This window comes from Loxodonta africana, chromosome 1 (genome assembly GCF_030014295.1).
Source record: "Loxodonta africana isolate mLoxAfr1 chromosome 1, mLoxAfr1.hap2, whole genome shotgun sequence".
NCBI lineage: Eukaryota > Metazoa > Chordata > Mammalia > Proboscidea > Elephantidae > Loxodonta > Loxodonta africana.
The window spans coordinates 104459538-104480481 of NC_087342.1; the positions used below are offsets into that span (position 1 = coordinate 104459538).

General features: G+C 52.8%; 1 protein-coding gene across 6 annotated transcripts; it reads right to left on the reverse strand.

Moving 5' to 3' along the window:
- Positions 1 to 4005: 4005 nt before the first annotated feature.
- FRS3 (fibroblast growth factor receptor substrate 3) lies at positions 4006 to 20206 on the reverse strand. 6 transcript variants are annotated; one of them, XM_064285850.1, is made up of 7 exons: positions 20144 to 20206; positions 18379 to 19919; positions 17046 to 17134; positions 15322 to 15508; positions 12943 to 13104; positions 11996 to 12153; positions 4008 to 11864 (listed from the first exon to the last, which is right to left on the reverse strand). In XM_064285850.1, exons 3-7 carry the CDS (start codon positions 17109 to 17111, stop codon positions 10806 to 10808), a joined length of 1632 nt encoding a protein of 543 aa, XP_064141920.1. In that variant the 5' UTR covers positions 17112 to 17134; positions 18379 to 19919; positions 20144 to 20206; the 3' UTR covers positions 4008 to 10805. The 6 variants fall into 6 exon arrangements, with proteins under 6 accessions (XP_064141934.1, XP_064141920.1, XP_064141929.1 ...); XM_064285859.1 differs by having other exon boundaries at positions 18379 to 18521; positions 20144 to 20202; XM_064285853.1 differs by lacking the exon at positions 20144 to 20206 and having other exon boundaries at positions 18379 to 18521; positions 19760 to 20067.
- Positions 20207 to 20944: the final 738 nt, after the last annotated feature.

Sequence of the window (20944 nt, forward strand, 5' to 3'; positions counted from 1 at the left end):
TTAATGCCCCAATGGAGACACCAAGACGGACTCCAAGCAGGTGGGGCCATCTTAGACTGAGATATGGGAAAGGGCTGTTGCAGGGGGAGCCTTTGAAGGTGAGGGGTAGAGGGATGGGGTCAGGGCAGGGAGATCTCAGTGATCAGATTTTAAGCAGGGAAATGACATGCTTATTGACAGAGGCCAGGATCTGGGAGAAGCCTATCATAGTCATCTAGTACTACTATAACAGAAACACTACAAGTGGATGGCTTTAACAAAGAGAAGTTTATTTTCTCACAGCCCAGTAGGCTAGAAGTCCAGAGTCAGGGCACCAGCTCCAGGGGAAGGCTTTCCCTCTCTGTTGGCTCTGGAGGAAGGTCCTTGTCATCAGTCTTCCCTCAGTCTGGCAACATCTCAGCCCAGGAACCTCAGGTCCAAAGGATGCGCTCTGCTCTCAGCACTGCTTCCTTGGTGGTGTGGGGTCCCCCTGTCTCTCTGTTCTCTCTTTTATCTCAAAGAGATTGGCTTAAGACACTATCTGATCTTGTAGATCTCATCAATATAACTGCCACTAATCCATCTCATTACGTTATAGTGATAGGATTTACAACACATAGGGAAATCACATCAGATGACAAAATGGTAGACAATCACACAGTCATACAAGGGATCATGAGCTAGCCAAGTTGACAGATATTTTGGGGGGACATGATTCAACCCATGACAAAGCTCCTGGTCAGTGTCCTTTGTCTCCCCAGCAATGGAGGCACCTACCTCTGCTTGTCTGTTTCCCAGGACCCCAATGTGCTGCATCAGCTGACCAAAGATCTGCTCAGGGGTAGTGACAAGGGAGGTGCCTGTATCCACAGTGACCAGGCAGGCCTGGACAACTTGCAGGACAGGCCCAATAGCCCATCAAAGTGGATACTTTGAAAGGTGGTGCCTGGCTCTATTTGGCTCAGGCTGGTGACGGCCAAGCCCTGGAACTGCCACCCAAGGAGAGAATGTGCTTGGGGGTGGCCCTCAGGAGAATGGACACCTCAGTGGGCTTCAGAGTGAGGCAGAGAGGATAGGTGCCCAGCTCTCTCCTGCCCTGGCTGTCACCCACACCTACCTTCTCGGTTTCAAAGCCCAGCACTCCAGTGAGACTGCCAAATGTGTCCTACAGGGAGACGTCCTTCTTCCATGTGCACAGACACACATTCATCTAAGCAGGGGCAGAAGGAAGACCTCCCCATAGCCTTCCTTTCCCTCCTTCCCTCCTCCTGTTCCCCTCTTCCCTTCCTCCCGACTGATAGCCCAATGTCTCCCTTCATCCCCATCTGGGTCTGGATCAGAGAAAGCAGCTATTGTATTCCCAAGGCAGAAATAAGGACAAAGGGTCTGACTTTAGCAGATGATGCCAGGCCAGTCCTGAACGGCCCTGATTGTGGGGTCACCCTTCCCTCCATTTCTCCACCAGACAATATGGCCCACTTGGCAGTGGGGCTGGGAACTTCCAGGCACTCACTAGGTTCTTGACCAACCTCCCCTTCAAGCTACCAGGTCTGTCCCAGAGGAGCCCTTTCTTCCAGGCCCAGTGTCCTCTTGAGTCCCCATGGGGAACTAGGGGGGCAGCAGGGAGGCAGAGGCAGGCAAGAGAGGCCATGGGGGGCAGGGATGTTGGGACTGAGCTGGACTTGGCCACAGGTTTGCGGATTGGGTGGTGGGAGGGGAGTCCTGTGTCCAGACTCAGGTACATCAAAGGCCAGAGAATCTAATCACCAGGGCCTGGATAAAGAGCAGGAACCAGGCCTGTTCCAAAGTCCCAAACCAAACACTGATAATGGGCTCAGGAATCTCCAGGCCTGGCCCCACCCCACCCCTAATTGGGCCTCCGGTGGATGTGATTATGCCCCAGGCCAGGTCTGGCCCATGGAGTTTGGGTTTGGAGAGGTGTGCCTTCCAATGGCAGTGTGCAGGCTGCCAGGGCTCTCTCTGTGCTCAGGATGCCTGGGTGGGAACACCTGGGGCATGGTGGGGCAGGAGCTGGAATGGTGAGGGGCCCAGGCAGGTATTGGCAGTCACACCAACTCTTCCCCATCCTAATGTCTGGAGGGCCTGGATCTCCATGCCCACTGTACAGTGTGGAAAACCGAGGCCTGGAGCCCCGGGGGAGTCCTCACGCACTCTGCAGCAAGGAGGGAAGGAAGAGTCCCAAGACCTCATTCCCTCCCCAAAGCTACCCCCATTGCCTTCCTGCCTAAGGATACCTGCTTGCAGATTCTGAGGGTGTCTGGGCTCCTCTGACTGACTGTGGCACTGGGACACTCCTTCCCCAGATTCCAGGAACCAGGGCTGCCGTCCTGAGGCTCCAGGAGTATTTGTGAGGGTCTCACCTTTGTCACCTTTGCAGGAGAGGGTGTTACTATTGCTTGGTGCAGGGTCTAAGCCTCCAAGGGCTTGTCTTCCAGGGGTTTCTACCTCCATGGGCCAGGCTCTCTGTGCTGACCTCCCCAGGCCTGCTCTGGACATTAACCCCCCCTCCCGCCTGCAGCGATGACCTTGGTTTCTGCAGCCTCGCAGCCTCGAGGTGTGATGGGCGTCACCCTGGCCACAGGCCCAGCAGAGAGCAGAGGCCCAGTCACAGACATGAGAATATCAAGGTGGGGCCTCTGGGTCTGGCCCCCAGGAATGTGAGGGTGGTGAAGGCCGCAGCTCCAAGTCAGTGGCCTGCAGAGGACCCTGCTCTTCAGCCTCTGGCTCAGCCAGGGGGTTGCGGAGTCAAGAGGCCTATTCTCCAAGGCCTCCAGCTCAAGTCTGCCCCCCTCCCACCACCACATTTTGCACCTCAGCAAACAGCATCCCGGCATTCCTCCTTCTGGTTGTCAGGCCCCAAACCTCAGAGGCCTCTTCATTCCCTCCTTACCCTTGCCCTTTTCCCATACACCCACCTTCCAGCATTTCCATTGACGGTGCTTGTTGGGCCTCCCTCCGGAATATCTCCGTATCTGCCCCCTTCTTCCCTTTTCCACCGCCACCGTCTGGGTCCAAGCCACCACCATCTTTCACTTAGATTAAAGCAGTGGCCTCCCAACAGGTCTCCCCGCTTCTGCCCTTGCCACCCATCTCCGCCCACCCCTCAGTCTCCAGAGCCATCCTGTTAAAACCTAAGTCAGATCTCGCCTGCTTAGAACCCTCCAATAGCTTCCTCAGACCCCACCCACTGCCATCGAGTCGATTCCAATTCAGGTTTAGCATGGCTTGATTGATAAGCTGTGTGGTGCAGTAGTCAAGTGTTTGGCTGCTAACCAAAAGGCCAGTGGTTCAAATCCACCAGCAGCTCCATGAGAGAAAGATGTGGCAGTCTACGTCTATAAAGATTTACAGCCCTGGAAACCCTATGGGGCAATTCTGCTCTATCCTATGGGTTTGCTATGAGTCAGAATTGATGCAATGGATTTTTTTTTATATATATATACTTGGGTGGGAACCCCTGGGCGACGCAAATGGTTAAAGCATTTGGCTGTTAACAGAATGGTTGGAGGTTTGAATTCACCCAGAAGCACCTTGGAAGAAAGACATGGCAATCTACTTCCAAAAAATCACCACTGAAAACTCTATGGGGCACAGTTTTACTCTGACACACACGGGATCACCATGAGTAGGAACCGACTCCATGGCAAATGGTTTTGGTTTTACACTTGGGTGGCAGTGTACCCTGCCTCTCACCCTGTTCTATCAATACACTGATAGGTTCCTCGGGCCCCCTTAGCCCCAGGGAGAAACTGGCTTAATAAGGAAACAGGCTAGCACCAGCCCATTGGGCCAAAGGGACAAGGGGCCTCCAACAACACCTGGTAAGTCTTCTACCCCTACCCCAACCCTCTGCCTGATGCCCCCCACCCCTTCTTCTATTGTTGCTCCCATCCTCCCCAGCCCCTTCCCAGCCCACACATCACTGCTAAGAGTCAAGATTGGGTTGCGTTTACATTCCTTTTCCCCAGAGATTCAGGGCCCCCCATTTACCCTCCTCCTCACCCCCCACATTTAGTCCCAGGCACACTCTTTCTGGGGTCTTCTCAACCATAGGGGAACTGAGCTAGGTGAAGGGGGAAGGGTGGAGGAGGCAACAGGGAGGGACCCCCCCAAGAGACCATGACTGTCCAACCAAAAGGGCAGAACAGAGGGAGGAGACAGCTGAGGAAACCCCCTTCAATCAGGAGGCACCAGGGTGGTGCTGGTACCACCCAAAGCTGCTCGTTAACTCAGTGGTTATGTTAATAATCCCTTAAGAATGAGCATAATGACAGCTTTCGTCTGGGGCCTGAGTTATGCTTTTACACACCTGACCTCCCCAGCTCTTCTCCACCAGTAGCTCTGCAAGGGGGCCACAGGGGAGGAATTCCCATCTCCGGGGAAACTGAGGCCCAGAGAGACCGAGAGAGGGAGCCATCTTGTAAGCAGGACAAGTGGCAGAAAAGTCACTACAGATATCAGGGAGCCTTCTTAACAAACTTCTGGCATACAGACAGAAGCTTCTGGAAGAGCTGATACTGCAGCCCGAACCCTCACGATCCACCCCGAACAGTGAACCTCCTCCCAGACCCTTCTTTCTGACATCCCCAGCCAACCATCTCTACTTTCCCTCCACCCCACTCTTCACAGTGAGAGCTGGGGCCTCCAAATTCCAGGGACAGACCCAGATGAATGGACAGTTCTGGATTTTGAATTAAAAAGTCAAGGACTCCAATATAAAATGAGAGCGGAGGGGTGGGGATCACTGCAGTTGTTTATGTGGGAAGAACCTGGTGGTTTTAGGTCAGCTTGAAGGTCCCAAGTTTCCCTGGGTGGCATGAATGGTTTGTGCTTCACTACTAGGCTATTGGTTGGTGGTTTGAACCTACCCAGTGGCATCACAGAAGAAAGGCCTGGGAATCTACTTCTGTAAAGAGTGTTGTCATCCAGTCGATTCCAACTCGTAGCAACCCTACATGTACAGCAGAATGAGACACTCCCGGCCCTGTGCCATCCTCACAAGTATGGCTATACTCGAGCCCATTGTTGCAGCCACTCTGTCAATCCATGTAGTTGAAGGTCTGTGCCAAGTATGCACTGATTACCTTCTTTTTTCAATGACTCTGTCCTTTACCAAGCATGGTGTCCTTCTCCAGAGATTGATCCCTCCTGATATGCCCAAAGTACGTAAGATGAAGTCTCACCATCCTTGCTTCTAAGAAGCATTCTGGTTGTATTTCTTCCAAGACAGATCTGCTCATTCTTCTGACAGCCCAGGGTATATTCTATGTTCTTCACTAACACCATAATCCAAAAGCGTCAGTCTTCTTCGGTCTTCCTTATTCATCTTCCAGCTTTTTCACGCACACGGCTTGTCTCAGGCTCACCTTAGTCCTCAAAGTGACATCTTTGCTTTTTAACATTTTAAAGAGATCTTTTGCAGCAGATTTGCCCAAGCCTTTGATTTCTTGACTTCTTGACTGCTGCTTCCATAGGTGTCAATTGTGGATCTAAGTAAAATGAAACCCTTGACAACTTCAGTCTTTTCTCCATTTATCATGATGTTGCTTATTGGTCCAGTTGTGAGGATTTTTATTTTCTTTATGTTGAGGTGTAATCCATACTGAAGGCTGTGGTCTTTGATCTTCATCAGCAAGTGCTTCAAGTTCTCTTCACTTTCAGCAAGCAAGGTTGTGTCATCTGCATAACGCAGCTTGTTAATAAGTCTTCCTCCAATCCTGATGCCCTCTTCTTCTTCATATAGTTCAGCTTCTTGGATTATTTTCTCAGCATTCAGATTGAATAAATATAGTGAAAAGATACAACCTTGACACACACCCTTCCTGATTTTAAACCATGCAGTATCCCCTTGTTCTGTTACAACGACTGCCTCTTGGTCTATGTACAGGTTCCACATGAGCACAATTAAGTGTTCTGGAATTCCCATTCTTCACAATGTTATCCGTAATTTGTTATGATCCACACAGTTGAATGCCTCTGCATAGTCAATAAAACATAGGTAAACATCTTTCTGGTTTCTCTACTTTCAGCCAAGGTCCATCTGACATCAGCAATGATACCCCTCATTCCACATCCCCTTCTAGATTCGGCTTGAATTTCTGGCACTTCCCTGCCGATGTACTTGCTGTAATCTCTTTTGAATGATCTTCAGCAAAATTTTACCTGTGTGTGATATTAATGATATTATTCGATAACTTCTACATTTTGTTAGATCACCTTTTTTTGGAATGGGCACAAATATGGATCTCTTCCAGGTAGCCGTCTTCCAAATTTCTTGGCATAGATGAGTGAGCACCTCCAGCATTGCACCCGTTTGTTGAAACACCTCCGTTGGTGTTCTGTGAATTCCAGGAACCTTGTTTATCACCAATGCCTTCAGAGCAGCTTGGAGTTCTTCCTTCAGTGCCATTGGTTCTTGATCGTACGCCACCCCCTAAAACATTTGAACATTGACTAATTCTTTTTCATGCAGTGACTCTGTGTATTCCTTCCATCTTCTTCTATTGCTTCCTGTGTTGTTCAATCTCTTGCCCGTAGAGTCCTTCAGTATTGTAACTCGAGGCTTGAATGTTCTCCTCAGTTTACAGACTACAGCCAAGAAAACACTACAGAGCAGTTCTGCTCTGTAACACACGAGGTCGCCATGAGTTAGGATCAATTCAATGGCAACAGACCTGGGTTTTTTGGGTTTTAAGGTCCCAAGAGCCAGCAGAGCCAGTGAAGGGAATGGTAATTGGGGCTGCATTAGGCAGAAGTATAATGCCTAGAACAAGGAAGGTGTTGGGCTGAAGTTGCACCCAGACCTGGGTGCTGCACTCAGTTTTGGGGTCAAACTAGAGCACAGAGGGATGGATACCTTGTTATGCTGGAAAGAACGATCTTTGGGGGAAAAGAATAAAACCTGCCATTTGCTGAGCTCTTACTATGGGTCATTTGCCATGGTACATGCTGGGCAGACATTCTTTTATTTAATCTGTGAGGGGAAGAACTGTTATTACCCCTACTGACAGATGAGGAAACTAAGACAGAAAGAGGTCAAGGTGTTATTAAGCAGTGATGCCAAGTTTCAAAGTCCAGGACACTCGACAGAGAGTGTATGGATCCAGGGGCAGAATTAGGGCCCAAGGGGAGGAAAGTATAGCTACTTCATAAGACCCAGGGTGGAGGGAGGGCTTGTGAGGTATTAAGTGCCTGGGTAAACAACCCCAGGGATCCTGTTGAAGGGATCCCGGATGGTCCTAGCTGACTCACCAGCTCTGAGGTTCTATCCTGGACTCTGTGATCTGAGGGGCCCATAAGGCTCTCCCCACCCCTGTCTCAGCTACCCTTCACCTCAGGCCTCCATGGCCCTTCATTATAAACCGCCCTCCCCTCTGAGTATGATTCCCAGTATTAAGATATTGGTCACAGAACACCCCACGACTCAAGGAGAGTCCTGACCTGACCTGACAGAGCCTCCTTTGAAGATGAGATGCTTCTCAGGAGAGGGAAGCTGGGGCAGGTGCAGTCAGGCCTCTTTCTGCACACTGCCCAGGCCACTCCCACCTATAGAATGGAAGCCATCTCTGAGGAATCACAGGAGTAAAGGGGGTTGGATTGGAGGGTAGGCAATTGGGCAGGCCCTAAGGAAGAAGTTTTACCTCGTCCTTAAGCTGGCAGGGCCCTGGCTTAGAATTCAGAGATGCCTGAGTGGGAGTGCTGGAATGTGGCCTTCTGCTGTGACATCACTCCCCTCTCCTGTGGGGGGACACCCAACACACTCTCCCTGCAGCTTACCTGGGGGAGTGCAGCCCCTTCAGGGTAGGCTGGGAGCAGTCGTGGGGGAAAGACACACAACCAGCATCTAGCCCCGGCTCAAGCCACTAATTAACTTCATGGCCTGAGGTAAGTCGCTTCACCTCTTGGCCTGTTTCCTCCTCTGTGCAGCCGAGATAACAATCCTGCCCAGTGAGCCCAAAAGAGACAAAAGGTCTATACGGCCCTGTGGAGAACCCATGGTGTTTACACCCCTGTAAAGTGCTATTATTATCGAGGGTGGGCTCAGGAGGGCCCCTCCTACGGTCTGACCTGAAATGTCACTCCTGGACAGGATGCTGGGCCCCATCCTTTCCGGAGGGCAGCCCAGGGGTGTGGGCATGGCCTGCTTCTAAAGAAGAGAACTGAGCACTCAGCAAACATGCCCTGATGTTGGTGATGATCTTTGCACGATCTTTGGCCCATGGTGGTGATGGAAACTGCACACCACACCCTGGTGTCAGCAGGAAGGCTACACACAAGAGCTACAGTTGTACTCCTGGGCATTGCTCCCACCAGCCCCTGCCCGCCAGCAAAGCTGTCCCCACACACCCCACCCTCCCTCCGAGAGGAAAATTCCTGCAGCAGACCTTGTGGTCAGAGGCAGTGTCCTGGGGAAGGGACGGGGAGGTTGGGGGCCACACTGGGCTGGAAGCCAATTCCAGGGACATGCCCCACATTGAGGTAGTTGCTCCAGAGAGGGAGCCCAGGGGACCAGACCAGGATCTGGCGACTTCAGAGAATAACCGCTCCTCCTTGTGTTGTCCGGCAAGAGCAGCAGTAGGCCGGAGGTCTCAGGGACTACGAGTTGTGACTTCAGTTATTTTTTTCCTCTGGAGTGGCTAGGGTGTTAATACAGCATGGTCAGACCTGTCTACTTTCCAAAGTGGTGTCATGTTCATCGTCTCGTTGGCTACTTATGACAGCTAGCGCCATGTTTTCCATGTGCAAAAACCGAGGCCCATTTGAGGTAACCAAAGCTTAAGGTAGCAAAGATAGTGGTTAAGTCAGGACCAGAACCTGGTCCTTTGACTCAAGCAAGCCTCTGCCTTGGCTGTGGCAGCGCCTGTCCATGAGTAAGGAGGGACCTAAGCAGCCCCACAAAAGAAAGCATGGCCTGCCGGAGGCCTCCCCCATCTCAGCCATCCTGTTTGAAGAGACCACTGCTCCTGACCATGGAGGCCCGATGGAGGTATAGGGGTTGCATGTGAAGAGGCCATCCAGAAAGCGGAATTGAGCTGCCTGGGTAGGCTGCAGAGGGTGTGGCATTTCTGCATGGCAGTGTGGGAAAAAATGCAATGAATCCAGCCTGTAGCAAGGGATCCCTCTGGCCCAGAGATCAAAGGAAGTAAACGGGAGAGGGGCTTGATGCCAGCTTTGGGGTTCTGGCAGCTGCACCCTGGGACCCTGCTAGCCCCAAGAGGAAGGGCCTCTTTCACATCCTGTTGTGACCATTCCTTGCTGACAATTTCCCTAATAGAGAGTCGATACCAAAGGCCAGGGAGTTCCGGAAGCTGCTCAGTCTAATCCCCACTCAGGGAAGGAGGCCCAGGAATTGAGGCCCCAACAATGGTGTTCTGGACAGCAAAGATGGGGAGGGAAGCAGTTGGCAAGCCCCACATCTGCCTGTTTACCCGATGAGGAGAACAGGTCAGCTCGCTCCATAGGTCTGGGAGCCAGGCACAGACAGGGACTAGAGACAAAATGGCTTTTCCCTAAGTCTTGGATAAACCTCCCTTCCATTCCTCACCTAGGCCCTGCGTGGCTCATCACAGAAACTGGATTTTCTTTAGATTAACTGTACAGGGATTTGAGATAAAAATGGAATCTTGGAGGAAGGGAGACAAGCGAGAGGAGGAAGAGCAAAGAGGCACCTCAGGACAGGGAGAGGGAGCCCAACAAAAGCCCTGGGCAGACCCATGGCTTCCCGATATATTCTGCTGTGTGGCTCTGTGAGGCCCTTCCCGTTGTGGTAGGGTAGGAGGTGCCCCAAGAGTCCATGCCTGGGGGTCAGTTCTCTGGGAAAGTCACATTTTGCAAGCCAGATTATCTAGTTATACATTACACTGTGTGCTCTTTCCTTTTCTATTCTGAGGCTTTTAGTAAAGCCCTGTTTAAAGGTTCTAGCCTTGACCTAGCTGTGCTGGGGGCACCAAGGGGAGTCCAGGGTTCACCTCTAGGCCAAGGAGTCAAAGGAGAACAGCATCCCTGGGTCCACCAGGTGGCAGACAGGAGAACCAGCGAGGGGTTCTAGCGAAGGTGAATCTTGCAGACCACTCCTGCCACTCCCACTGCCCACCTCAGAGGATCAGGGTTTTACCTCATTAGGGTGGTTTTCCTTACAGATCTCCTTTCTGCATCTAGGACTCCAGCCGTCCCCATCTGTCACTTTACTTCCATAAAGAATCCATCCCTGGCAATTTTAAGCTCTGGGCCAGGGCCTCCCAGAGTAGAAAAAGAGATGGTCACAGAATTGTCACAAAAATCAGAGCCATCCTGAATTCCCCACAATGACCCCCTTGTGACCTCCATCTGTTGGGTCTCCCCTACTTCCATCACAGAACCATGCCAGACAGGATTCCATAAGAACAGGACATTATCCACTGAGCCAGAATTTAAAAATAATTATAATATTAATAATAAATATGTTAAATTACATTTAAAACAATAAATAGAAAAATAAACTGATAAATAAAATCAACAGGTACAAAATGTTTCAAAATTCCAACCAAAAAAAAAAAAAAAAAACAGACAGACAGACAAGACATAACGGGAGGTGGACATAATGGGAGATGCTAAATGCAATCCTGGGAACCCTTCACAGTTTGCGTCTCGGCTCCCTCCTCGCCTGGCGACCCTCTTCTCTCTCCCACTTGGAGACCAGGAAACTCCATGGCTGATATCTTTGGGGAGCTTCTGGTCCTACCCCAATCCCCTGGGGTGGGTTCAGAGGACAGGAGCGTGAGGCGGGGTGGGATGAGGAGGGGCGAGGGCGGTGGGACGGGCTGTCCCTACAGAGGCAGGTCGGTGCTGTTGTGCCTGGTTTTCCTGGCGGTGCCATCATCTCGGGGCAGAGCCCTCTGCAGGTTGGACATGGCTGCAGTCTTTTTGAGGTCAATCACAGCGTAGGAGTCTGAGCTGCGGACAGGGTGGGCGGTGGACACGGGGGTGCGGGGGACTGAGGGGTTCTGGGGCCCCTTGGGCCGGTCACTACCCCAGCCCTTCAGCTCCACCTGGATGTAGTTGAGCTGCCTTGGGGGCTCAGGGCCCGGCCGGCGGAAATCAAAGTTGAAGACTCGCGGGGACCCGCGGCGGGTCAGTGGCACAGGGAAGCTGCCATGGCTACGGATGGCTGCCCGGGTGCTGGTGGGCTTTTGCAGTGGAGTCTCATCCTCCTCACAATCAGGGAAGCCATTGGAGGAGGGTGTGAGACCATCCCTCAAGTCTCCATCATCCCGAGCCTCCTCCCCCAGCTGCTGGGCTTGGCTCTCCCACACAGGGGGCAGGGAGGGCAGGTTCTCATAGTGCAGCAGGGCCGCCCGGCGGTGGGCAAGGCCATTCCAGCCTGGGTCCTCTGGGCTCAGTCTCCAGCTGCCCCCTCGCCGTAGCCCCCCGCTGATATTCTCGTAGGTGCACTTGGGCTGGGCAGGGCACTCAGAAGGGCCCTCGTTGTTATTGTTGTGGAGGGGAAGGTCATGTAGGCTGGGGCAGAGGCCCTGGCACTTCACCATGTGCCGCCGAGAAGGGGTGGGGCCCAACACAAACTTCACCTGGCCCGGCTGCAAGAAGACTTGTGGGTCCTGTTGGCCCGGGCCCCGGGCCTGTGAGGGGAAGGGTGCCTGCCCCTCAGGCAGGGGCTGCAGGCAGTGCCGGCTCCTGCAGTGGTCATCCTCACTGGCCGGTGTGTTGACATAGGTGTGGGACTGGGGGAAAGTCCAAACAAAGCAGAGAAGGTGCAAGGGCAGGTAGGAGGGAAGAAAAGAGATGAGCGAAGAGAAGTACAGGCAAAAAGGGCTAGATTTTCCTCCTCTTCCTGGTCCTCCAATCCTTCCAGGAAGCCGCCTCCTTTTCTGGGGACAGGAGTGGACCCTATCAACATTCTCTCCCTCCCCAGGATCCTTACTGGGAGGAGGCAGCCATATTTCCTAAGCCCACCCCGACCCAGCCCAATGGGGCAGGGGATGGGCAGCTGCTTGCTCACCTGCTCATCTGGGGCAATGAGGGCATGGGTGGACTCTTCCCCAAGCGAGGGGTGTCGCAGGCTGCTTGTCGAGGGGCGCCGGGGAGCTGAGAACCACGGGCCCTCACCTGGGCAGCCAGGGAAGCCATTGGAGAAGCTGGAGACAGTGTAGCCTAGAGCTGGGTACAGAGGATACAAGCCCAGGTGAGGTGCACTTAGGCCACCTGACAGCCCCCTGCGACCGTGTGTGTGCGGCACCCTGGGACTCCTCCAGTCACAGGCGAGATACTCTCAGGACCCTCACAGTGGGTGCTGAACAGGCAGCCCCCCATTATCCTTCTCTCTACCGTTCAAACCCTGCCCTTTCCCTCAAAGCTCAGTGTGAATCCCACCTTCTCCATTACATCCTTATCTGAAATATCTAAGGTACACCTTGTTACTCACTGGACTATCTCTTTGCCTCATTCTAGCTCTGCCAGCTCCTCAAAAGCAGGTACTGTGTTTTCTACTTCTTCTGTCCCCCACAGGCCAGCCCACAGAGCACAGAACTCAGAGCAGGGGCTCAATAAGGACTCGGTGAGTGAACATGCAGAAATTGCATGAATCTCTCCAGGAGATGGGCATGGTCAGAGATGCCTGCACCAGCAGCCATAAAGGTACTTGGGTGTGACCCAGCAAACAGAAGGAAGGAAGCAAAGAAGCTCAGACTGTTGTTTCCATGGAAACCTATCTTCCCGTCTGCTCCCAACCATCAACTGATACAAGGTCCAGGCCTCTACAAGCTCAGCTTGAGTCACCTGAATGGCCCAGCCCAGGACCTACCCGCACCAAGAGTGCTTCTGATGATGGACGACTATCCCAAAGGCCTAGCTCACCACCAGCGCCCCGCCTGTACCTCCAAAGCTTGTGCTTCCTGAGAATGTGTATGTGCACGTGTATTGGGGTGCCGAGGGCAGGTGCCTACTCACTGCTGGGAGGCTGGGGGGCCCGAGGGAGCTCGAGCTCTGCGGGGTGGCTGTTGCGGGTGACAATGACAGGCTCTTCCATCACATTGATGCTGTTACATTGCATCAGATCCTGAAGGAGGTTGAAGATTTCCTCGGCCCGGGAACACTTGAATGCAAATATCCCTGTAGGAGGAGACAAGGAAGTGAGGCCCCACTTACCCCGTGTCCAGGAGAAAAAGATCCAAGGAGTTCTGTAACAGATGCACAAACTCAGGAAGTGTCCCTGAACTTCAGCCTCTCCTCCTCCTAAGCACTCCTCCCAGTCACCCCCAGAGTCCCAAGAGCTACTGCGGGAGCTGCGCCCAAAGCCCCCTGCCCCTGCCTATACTACTCATTACCATTGTCTTTAGACCTCACACTTCATTTATAGTCTTTCCGAGGCTAAATCATTCCAAAACGAGTGTGTGTGTGTGCAGGGGTGAGGAGAAGAGAAGTAAAAAGCCAAGTGAAAAAGGACAATTAGCTGAGGGACCATTCCAGCCCCACGTGCTGCCCCATCTTCCTTGGCCCACCAGCCCCTGCACCCAAAAAAGTGAGCTCCACCCAGGGCACCAGTGCTCAGCTCTGTGCCCAATAGATTCTAAGCTCTTTGAGGGCAGAAGGGTCTGTCTGGTTCACTGCTTGTTCATTGGGTTCTTAGCCCCTGCCTGGCCACAGAGTGAATGCCACCTATGTATAGGTCCCTGGCCTCTTGAAGCTTCAATTCTAGTCCAGAAAAGAAGAAAGGCTGGGCAGACGAATGAAAGGACAAGATGGCAAGCAGCTGCGTGGCTCCTCAATGCAGCCGACCTTAGTGCCCCTTACTCCGATGGAGCTCCTCAAAGTCCCTGGGGACAGCAGGACTGGGCTGGGCACCTGTGACTCAGAGGATCCCAACATGCCCTTGGGATGCTGGCCAGCCTGCGATCCTGGACTCCTCCTGCAACAGTGTGGCCGGCACTTGGGGAGGCTCCTTGTGGTGTGCATGTGCACATACCCATAACAAAGGCAGATACAACAAGGCGGGGAGACAGGACACCTGTGGTTTGCAGGACGGGATGTAAAAGATTTAAGGGAAGAGAAGAGACAATTGTGGCAAGATATGTCAAGGCTGGGAAGGCCTGGAGTGTGAGCAGCACCACTGTTCTGGGGCCTGGACTGGAGTCCCTGGGTAGTACAAACAGTTAACACCCTTGTCTGTCAACCAAAAGGTTGGAGTTTCGAGGCCACCCAGAGGTGCCTTGGAAAAAAGTCCTGGTAATCTACTTCTGAAAAATCAGCCACTGAAAACCCTACAGAGCCTAGTTCTACTCTGACATATACGGGGTTGCCATGAGTCAGAATCGACTTGATGACAACTGGCTTTGCTTGGTGTTAGGGCCTGGGGCGGCCCCTCTGGGATCCCAAATGTGGATCCAACACCACCAGGAGCAGGGAAGCCTTCTTCCTCCCCTCTCTGCTCACCCAGCATGAGATACCTCTGCCTCATGAGCTCCAACAGTTAAGATGCAAGGAGGGGGAGGCTCCTCCAGCAAACATACCCCCAGAGATTCACTGTTTTGTTGGCAGCCTCCTCACAAAAGCTGGTTTATTCCACCTCTGCGTATTCAGTTCCCAGCTGCATTTAACACAACCCCCTGCAGGATTCCTTTGGCAGAGCTTATGTCTAGATCCTAAAAGGTAAGCCCAGACCACACCACCCCTTAAAGAGCCATGGCTGGCTCTAGCCTTGACCTCATGGAACCACCCCACCACTCCTTGATCTCTGGCTACAGACAGAGAGGGGAGGAAGGGAGGGTACCTCACACCCTGCTGTCCACAGGTGAAAGGGGACAAAGATTAACCTCTTGCACGTTAATCTGTAGAGACCCAACAATCCTGCCTTCCCAAATTTCTCATCCCCTAGTCACTCAGCCCCACAGCAACCAGAGCCTTCTTCCTGACCTTTCATTATTCACAGGGCCCAGGGTGACTTCTAATTAAGGGGGCAACAGGGACCCTTGAGACTGGAATAAGAAAAGGAAGAGAAGTCCGTTGCTTTTGCCTGGCAGACTCCTGCCTGGAGCACTGGCCCTTTTCCACAGGCTGTGCAATACACGTCAGGTGCAAAGTGTGGAGCTGCAGTGACCGAAGAAAAAGAGCATCGGCCTGGGAATTCACTTAGCTCTGCAATTAACATGCTGTGTGCCCTTGGCCGAGATCCTTCCCCTTTTGGACAACCGCTGCCAAGTCTGAGGGCTTGGTTTGATGTTAAGGCCCATTCTCGATTTCCACAACAGACTTCACCAGTCCGCTGAAATATGTCTTCCAGCCCCAGGTGACAAGCCCCTATCCCAGGGTGGGACAGGGGCTGGTACTCACCCTGGCCTGTCTGACAGCGGCGGCCACTCTCAAAGGAGAAGAGGTTTGAGTCATAGCCATAGCGGCGCAGGCAGAGGTAGGGCCAGCGGACAGCCTCACGCCGATGCAGGTGCAGCACCAGCTCACTCTGCGTCAGCTCCATCACCCCGGAGCCCAGCTCCACCCCCTCATCATCCACATTCGTCACCTGGGAGGATGGGACAGAGGGTCAATGGCTGAGCTCAACTTAAGGTTAGGTTACTAGTGCAGGGCTGGAGCTGGGGGACTGAAGGTCTCACCTGGCCATGCCACAGACACTAACGAAGGCCATGTGATGACTGGGGAACGCAAAAAGCAGTGCAGACAACCCACTGCGATTCTCTGGGCAAATCCCTTCGGGTTGGGCCTCAGTATTCCTCATTGGGGCGTAAGGTGAGGAATAACTAAATAACCTCCAAGGTCCAACAGTTAGATGACCATCGTTAGATGACCTCGGACGGTCCATGGCTTAGTACCCAAGGACCAGACGTCAATGACCAAAAGGGTTCAGCTGTATGTTCAAAATCTTAAAACCTTGGGCAGTTCAGGTCCAACACAGAACAGATAAATACCACCTTTCCACTGTACGGCCTTGCTGAGGGCGCCCTCTTCTGGCGGGCAAGAAGAGCCTCTGTCTCCACATGCCAGGGAGCCCTGGCAGGCCAGTGGTTAAGAGCTCGGCTGGTAACCAAAGGTCGGCAGTTCGAATCCACCAGATGCTCCTTGGAAACCCTATAGGGCAGTTCTACTTTGTCCTCTAGGGTCACTATGAGTCTGAATCGACCTGACAGCAATGGGTTTTTACCATGTGCCATTGTGTGAAGAGAGGGCTCCCCCTACAGGGAGGTAAGTGGTGGTGGGGGGGGAGCAGAAATGCAGAGGTCTGTTGCGCCTGGCCTTAGCTTCCCAAAGCAAACAGCAAACATGCACACAACACTTCCCATGTGCTAAGCCTACTGTAACCACTTTATATATATTAACTCACAAATGTAGACTAGGAAGGGCAGAGCAAGGTCTTGAGGTCAGACCCTTCTGGTCCCAAGCTTCTGAAGCTCAAACTCTGGGGTCTCCCAAGATTGGTATTGAGGAGAGTGGAAACCCACAGTGGAAGGAAAGGGCAATTTAGCTTTGTGGTGCACCTCTGGACCAGCGGCCGCTTCCCCCCACCTCCCTAGCCATAGCACCTACCATTCCTTGTGCTTTACATATACTAACTCACAAATTTAGACCTTTGTTACCTGTACCCAAAGTTACATAAAAAGTTACAGAGGAATCCCTGGGAGGTGCTCGGCTGTTAACTGAAAGGGTGGAGGTTTGAGTCCACCCAGAGAGATTACAGAAGAAAGACCTGGCAATCTACTTTCAAAAAATCAGCCACTGAAAACCCTACGGAGCACAGTTCTACTCTGACACACACGTGGGGTCGCCATGAGTTGGAGTCGACTTGATGGCAACTGGTTTAAAGTTACAGAGATACGCTGACAGGAGTGGACACCCTAAAAGCACTATTTTTGCTACCATTACAGACTTTCTTCATTCTTGGTAGTACAAGGGCTGCAAAAACAGCAGTGGTCTGGGCCTCTTTTCCTCAGGCCATTTCAGAGACCCTGACTCAGGAAGTCTTCCTGAGCCCACAACCTCAGCCTGTTATTTCACCTTCTCCAGGGAAGCTGAGGCAACGCGTGAGAGGAGGAAGCTGTGGATACCTTGAACTTGGTGGGGTGATTGTCTGGGACGCTGTCTCTGTTCAGGCAACTGCAGCAGCTCCCCATGGTGTCAGAGCAGACAGCCCACCCTAGAGAAAAACATAAGGTACAGGCAGCTCGTCAAGGGCCACTACAAAATGCTCTGCTCTGGGGAGTGCCAACAGAACCACTTCTTGTGATCATCTGCTCTGTCTAAGGGGCTGTCAGGACACAGTTCTTCCTCCAAGGAATTCACTTTCTCAATCTAGGGCCAGACACACATCGGATAAACATCAATCCAGGTTAGAATGCATTAAGGATTAATGCTGAGAGAAGGACAGAGAGAACTTCTCAGAAGTCACATCTGATCTGGATCTTGAGAAGTATGTAGGATTTTGACCCATGGTGGCCTGTGTGTTGCTATGATGCTAAACAGGTTTCAGCGGTGCTTCCAGGCTAAGATAGACTAGGAAGAAAGGCCTAGCGATCTACTTCTGAAAATCAGCCAATGAAAACCCTACGAATCACAACAGTCTGATCTGCACACGATCATGAGGATGGTGCAGGACCAAGGAGAGTTGAATTCTGTCGTGCGGGGGTCACTCTGAGTTGGGGGCCAACTTGATGGTAGCTAACAATGATAATAATGACAAGGAACCTAGGCAGCAGGAACAGCACAGATAAAAGGATCCAGGAGAAGTGATTTGCATCAGGAGTTGGGCGCAAGCCTGGGGCTCTCACCCAGATTCAGCAAAGATGCTGTAACCTGGGAGTCCCAGCCACTCGACTCAGTATCTTTCTTTTTCTCCTTTTTTAACCCCACCCATCCCACATCATCTAAGTTCACTCTTTTCCTCCCTCATCACCTTCCCAACATCCCCCTCAAATTTATCTTTGTGAGGTTCTCTTCAAATGAGGTGTTATATTACGGTCACAGAGATATAGTCAGAAAATTGAACATTTAAAACAGAGCATGGTTTTTATAACCTTGATTTGGTATGTCTTATTAAAAAGAAAAATATTGGGTTTATTCCTCTTTGTCTGAATGAGAGACCAGAGACCTTACTATTTGGTTTTTCCCTCTAGGATTACGGTACTCAGGTTATAAGACAACAGTGAGGTCTGTGCCAAGGATGAAGAGGTCCCACCCAGGCTTGAGTGATCTAATGGAACAAGCAAACATATGGACTGGCATCGACCAGAAATTAAGAGGTTGCAACCTGATGCAGGAAGTGAGTCTGTGAGTTAGATATCCTTCTGAATAAAATTCCCTTGAATGGGCCAGTGACCTGTACCCTCCATTCCTCCCAACTTGGGAAATTCCAAAAAATCAGCTTCTATACACAGCACTTACCTCACCCAGGCCATCGGGGAGCTGACCATGGGAGGGGCATGGGGAAAGGCTCCACTTTATTCTCCCCGTCCTTGATGGGGTATCATGGCAAGCAGTCAGCCAAGAAGTGACCTGGAGCCCTCTGGGACACACCTGGGGCTCACCTAGCATAGGAGACAGAGATAGTAGGTTAGTAGAAACCTCCCATCCCCACCCTTGTAAATAAAACTAACCTGTTGTATACGGTCGCTATGAGTGGGAATCGACTCTACAGCAAAGGGTTTGGGTTTTTTTTTTGGTTGTCAGTCCTGGAATCTCTGTTCCAGGTCCTGATGGAACAGGAACACCAATGAAGAAAGGGCAATGGGATCACAGATTCCAAGCCCCAGAGGCCCTGAGACGGAGAGATCCCCCTAGCATCAGTGAGTCTGAAGTCTGGGACAGCCCAAAACCTTTCAAATCACCTCTAGACCCCCTCTGAATCCTCTTAAAACCAACACCAAAAACACCACTCGGCCTTTGCAGAGAACTTTAAGTCTACGAAGAGCGTTCTCAAAATGACACTGAAATGTGTTGAAGAAAGCACTGGTTTAAAGTTCAGGAAACCGATATTCTAGTCTGTTTTGTTGCTATGAAGTATCTGGGAGACACTGTCAAGTCAATCCCCCACTCACACCCCCCTCCCCACCTCAAGGGTTTAGTTTTTACATATGAAACATCTGTAAACTGTGGGGCTGCTAGCTGAAGTAACTTCTAAAGGTAGATGTGTAAGACAAAAATCAATAAAATCGACATCTTTCTCTTAAGGACAGGCTCCTTCGATCTTACGTTTGCGAGCTTGACATTCTGCTCCTCAAGCTCTGAAGGGCCTAAAATTTTAATATAATGATAACAATAAACCCCAAAATTTCAGGGCATGTGAGCCGCAGGCAGACAAGTCGACACGCCAGGCGCCTGGAGACCCTGGAAATCCTACTCGCCTGCTCTGGCCAACAATATCAACTCCCAGGGCCCCTGCTAGCTGGCATCCTTGGACAACTTCCCAGGTAAAAAGACCCCCGAAATTCTTAGTCTGGCTTATTCTCTGGAAGAAGCAGGCTGAGTAAAGTGTGTAAAAATATTGGGGTTTAAATCACCAACAGGGATTATGGGATGAACCCAAGACTAACTATAGGGTGCCTTTTCTATTCCCCATCTCTGAGGTATCAGGACATATCCTCAGGCCAATGAGGGGGATTACACTGGGCGGGATGGGGGCAAGGGGGCTGTAGTCTGGGATAGGTGTGGGTCAAGGCGGGAGTTAAAGGGGGTCAGGGGGACTCAGGATGTATGACAGGGTTTCAGGGAATGTGGGCAAGACTTTGGTCTTGGGCATGGTGCAAGAACGGGGGATATGAGGGACCAGAGAAATTTCCGGGTGGTGGAACCGCTTGGGTGCATCCAGGAGAGAATGGTGGGCCTGCAGGCGTATCAGAGGAATTTGCAGGAGTAAGGGGATTCCGGGGGTCCCCAGAGGTGCGATGGTGTGCCGCTGTACCGGAGGAGGGGGCCGCGGTGACTTCCTGGGCAGTGAGAGGAAGATTTAGATTGCACGGTAATCAAGGGAATTTCTACACGTCGAGAAGGAATGGGGGAAGAGGGGGCGCGCGTTGTCCCTGGATCCCCGCCCCCAGCCCGGGGCTCCACCGCCCGCCCGCCCGGGGCTTCCTACGGTACGAGCGGAGACTGCGGCGCGGCGCGGTCTCGGGGGAGCCGCCTCGTCCCCGCCCCGCCGCGCCCGACTCACATCGCCCCGCGGCCCGGGCGGCGCCGGGCCCCGCTCCCGGGTCCCGTTGCAGCAGCCGCCGCCCGCCCGGAGCTAAGGCCGCCCCGCCCCGCCCCGCCCCTCAGCCGCGGGGTCGGAGGTCACCCGGCAGCACCAACGAGACGCTGCGGGCGGGCGGACCCGAGCTGGGGCGACGGGCGCGCAGCCTAGAAGGTCCCTTTGGAGGACTTTGCAGTCGAGAGCAGGGAGCACACGCAGACGCCAGAGGGCGCTCCCGACCAGCCGCTGAAGGAGCCAGACGGCAGCGGGGCGGAGCCTAGGGAAGGGGGCGGGCGGGACGTTCTCCCGGGAGCGGGAAAGCAAGGGAGTTGGTGGGGCGGAGAGGGCGGGGGGAGAAGCACAAAGGAGAGCGGAGGGGGCTGGAGGGGCAGATGGAGAAAGGATAGGGAAGAGGGACGCAGGAAAGGGGCTGAGAAGAGAATGGGCGGAGGGCTCACTGGAGACAGGAGAGAGGAAACGGGGGGCAGGGTCTCAGGAAGGGGGCGGGGACAGGAGACCTGAGGGAGGGCTTGGGGGAACCTGCGGAGAGTCTAGAGAAGGGGCCGCGGATGTGGGTTCAGCCCGTGGCCGAGAACCCGGTACGAACACGGCTGTGGGGGGTGTGCTCCGCGCCCGCCGAGGCGCGGTCCCGACACTAGGCCGTGGCTGGGGTCCGTGCAGCCTGCACTCTTTCCATCCCGAGACCCCACAAATATTTTCCCTTCTGTTTGCAAGTGCACGCCCCTCCCTGAGCTGCTCCTCTCTTCCAGCCCGGAGGGGTGG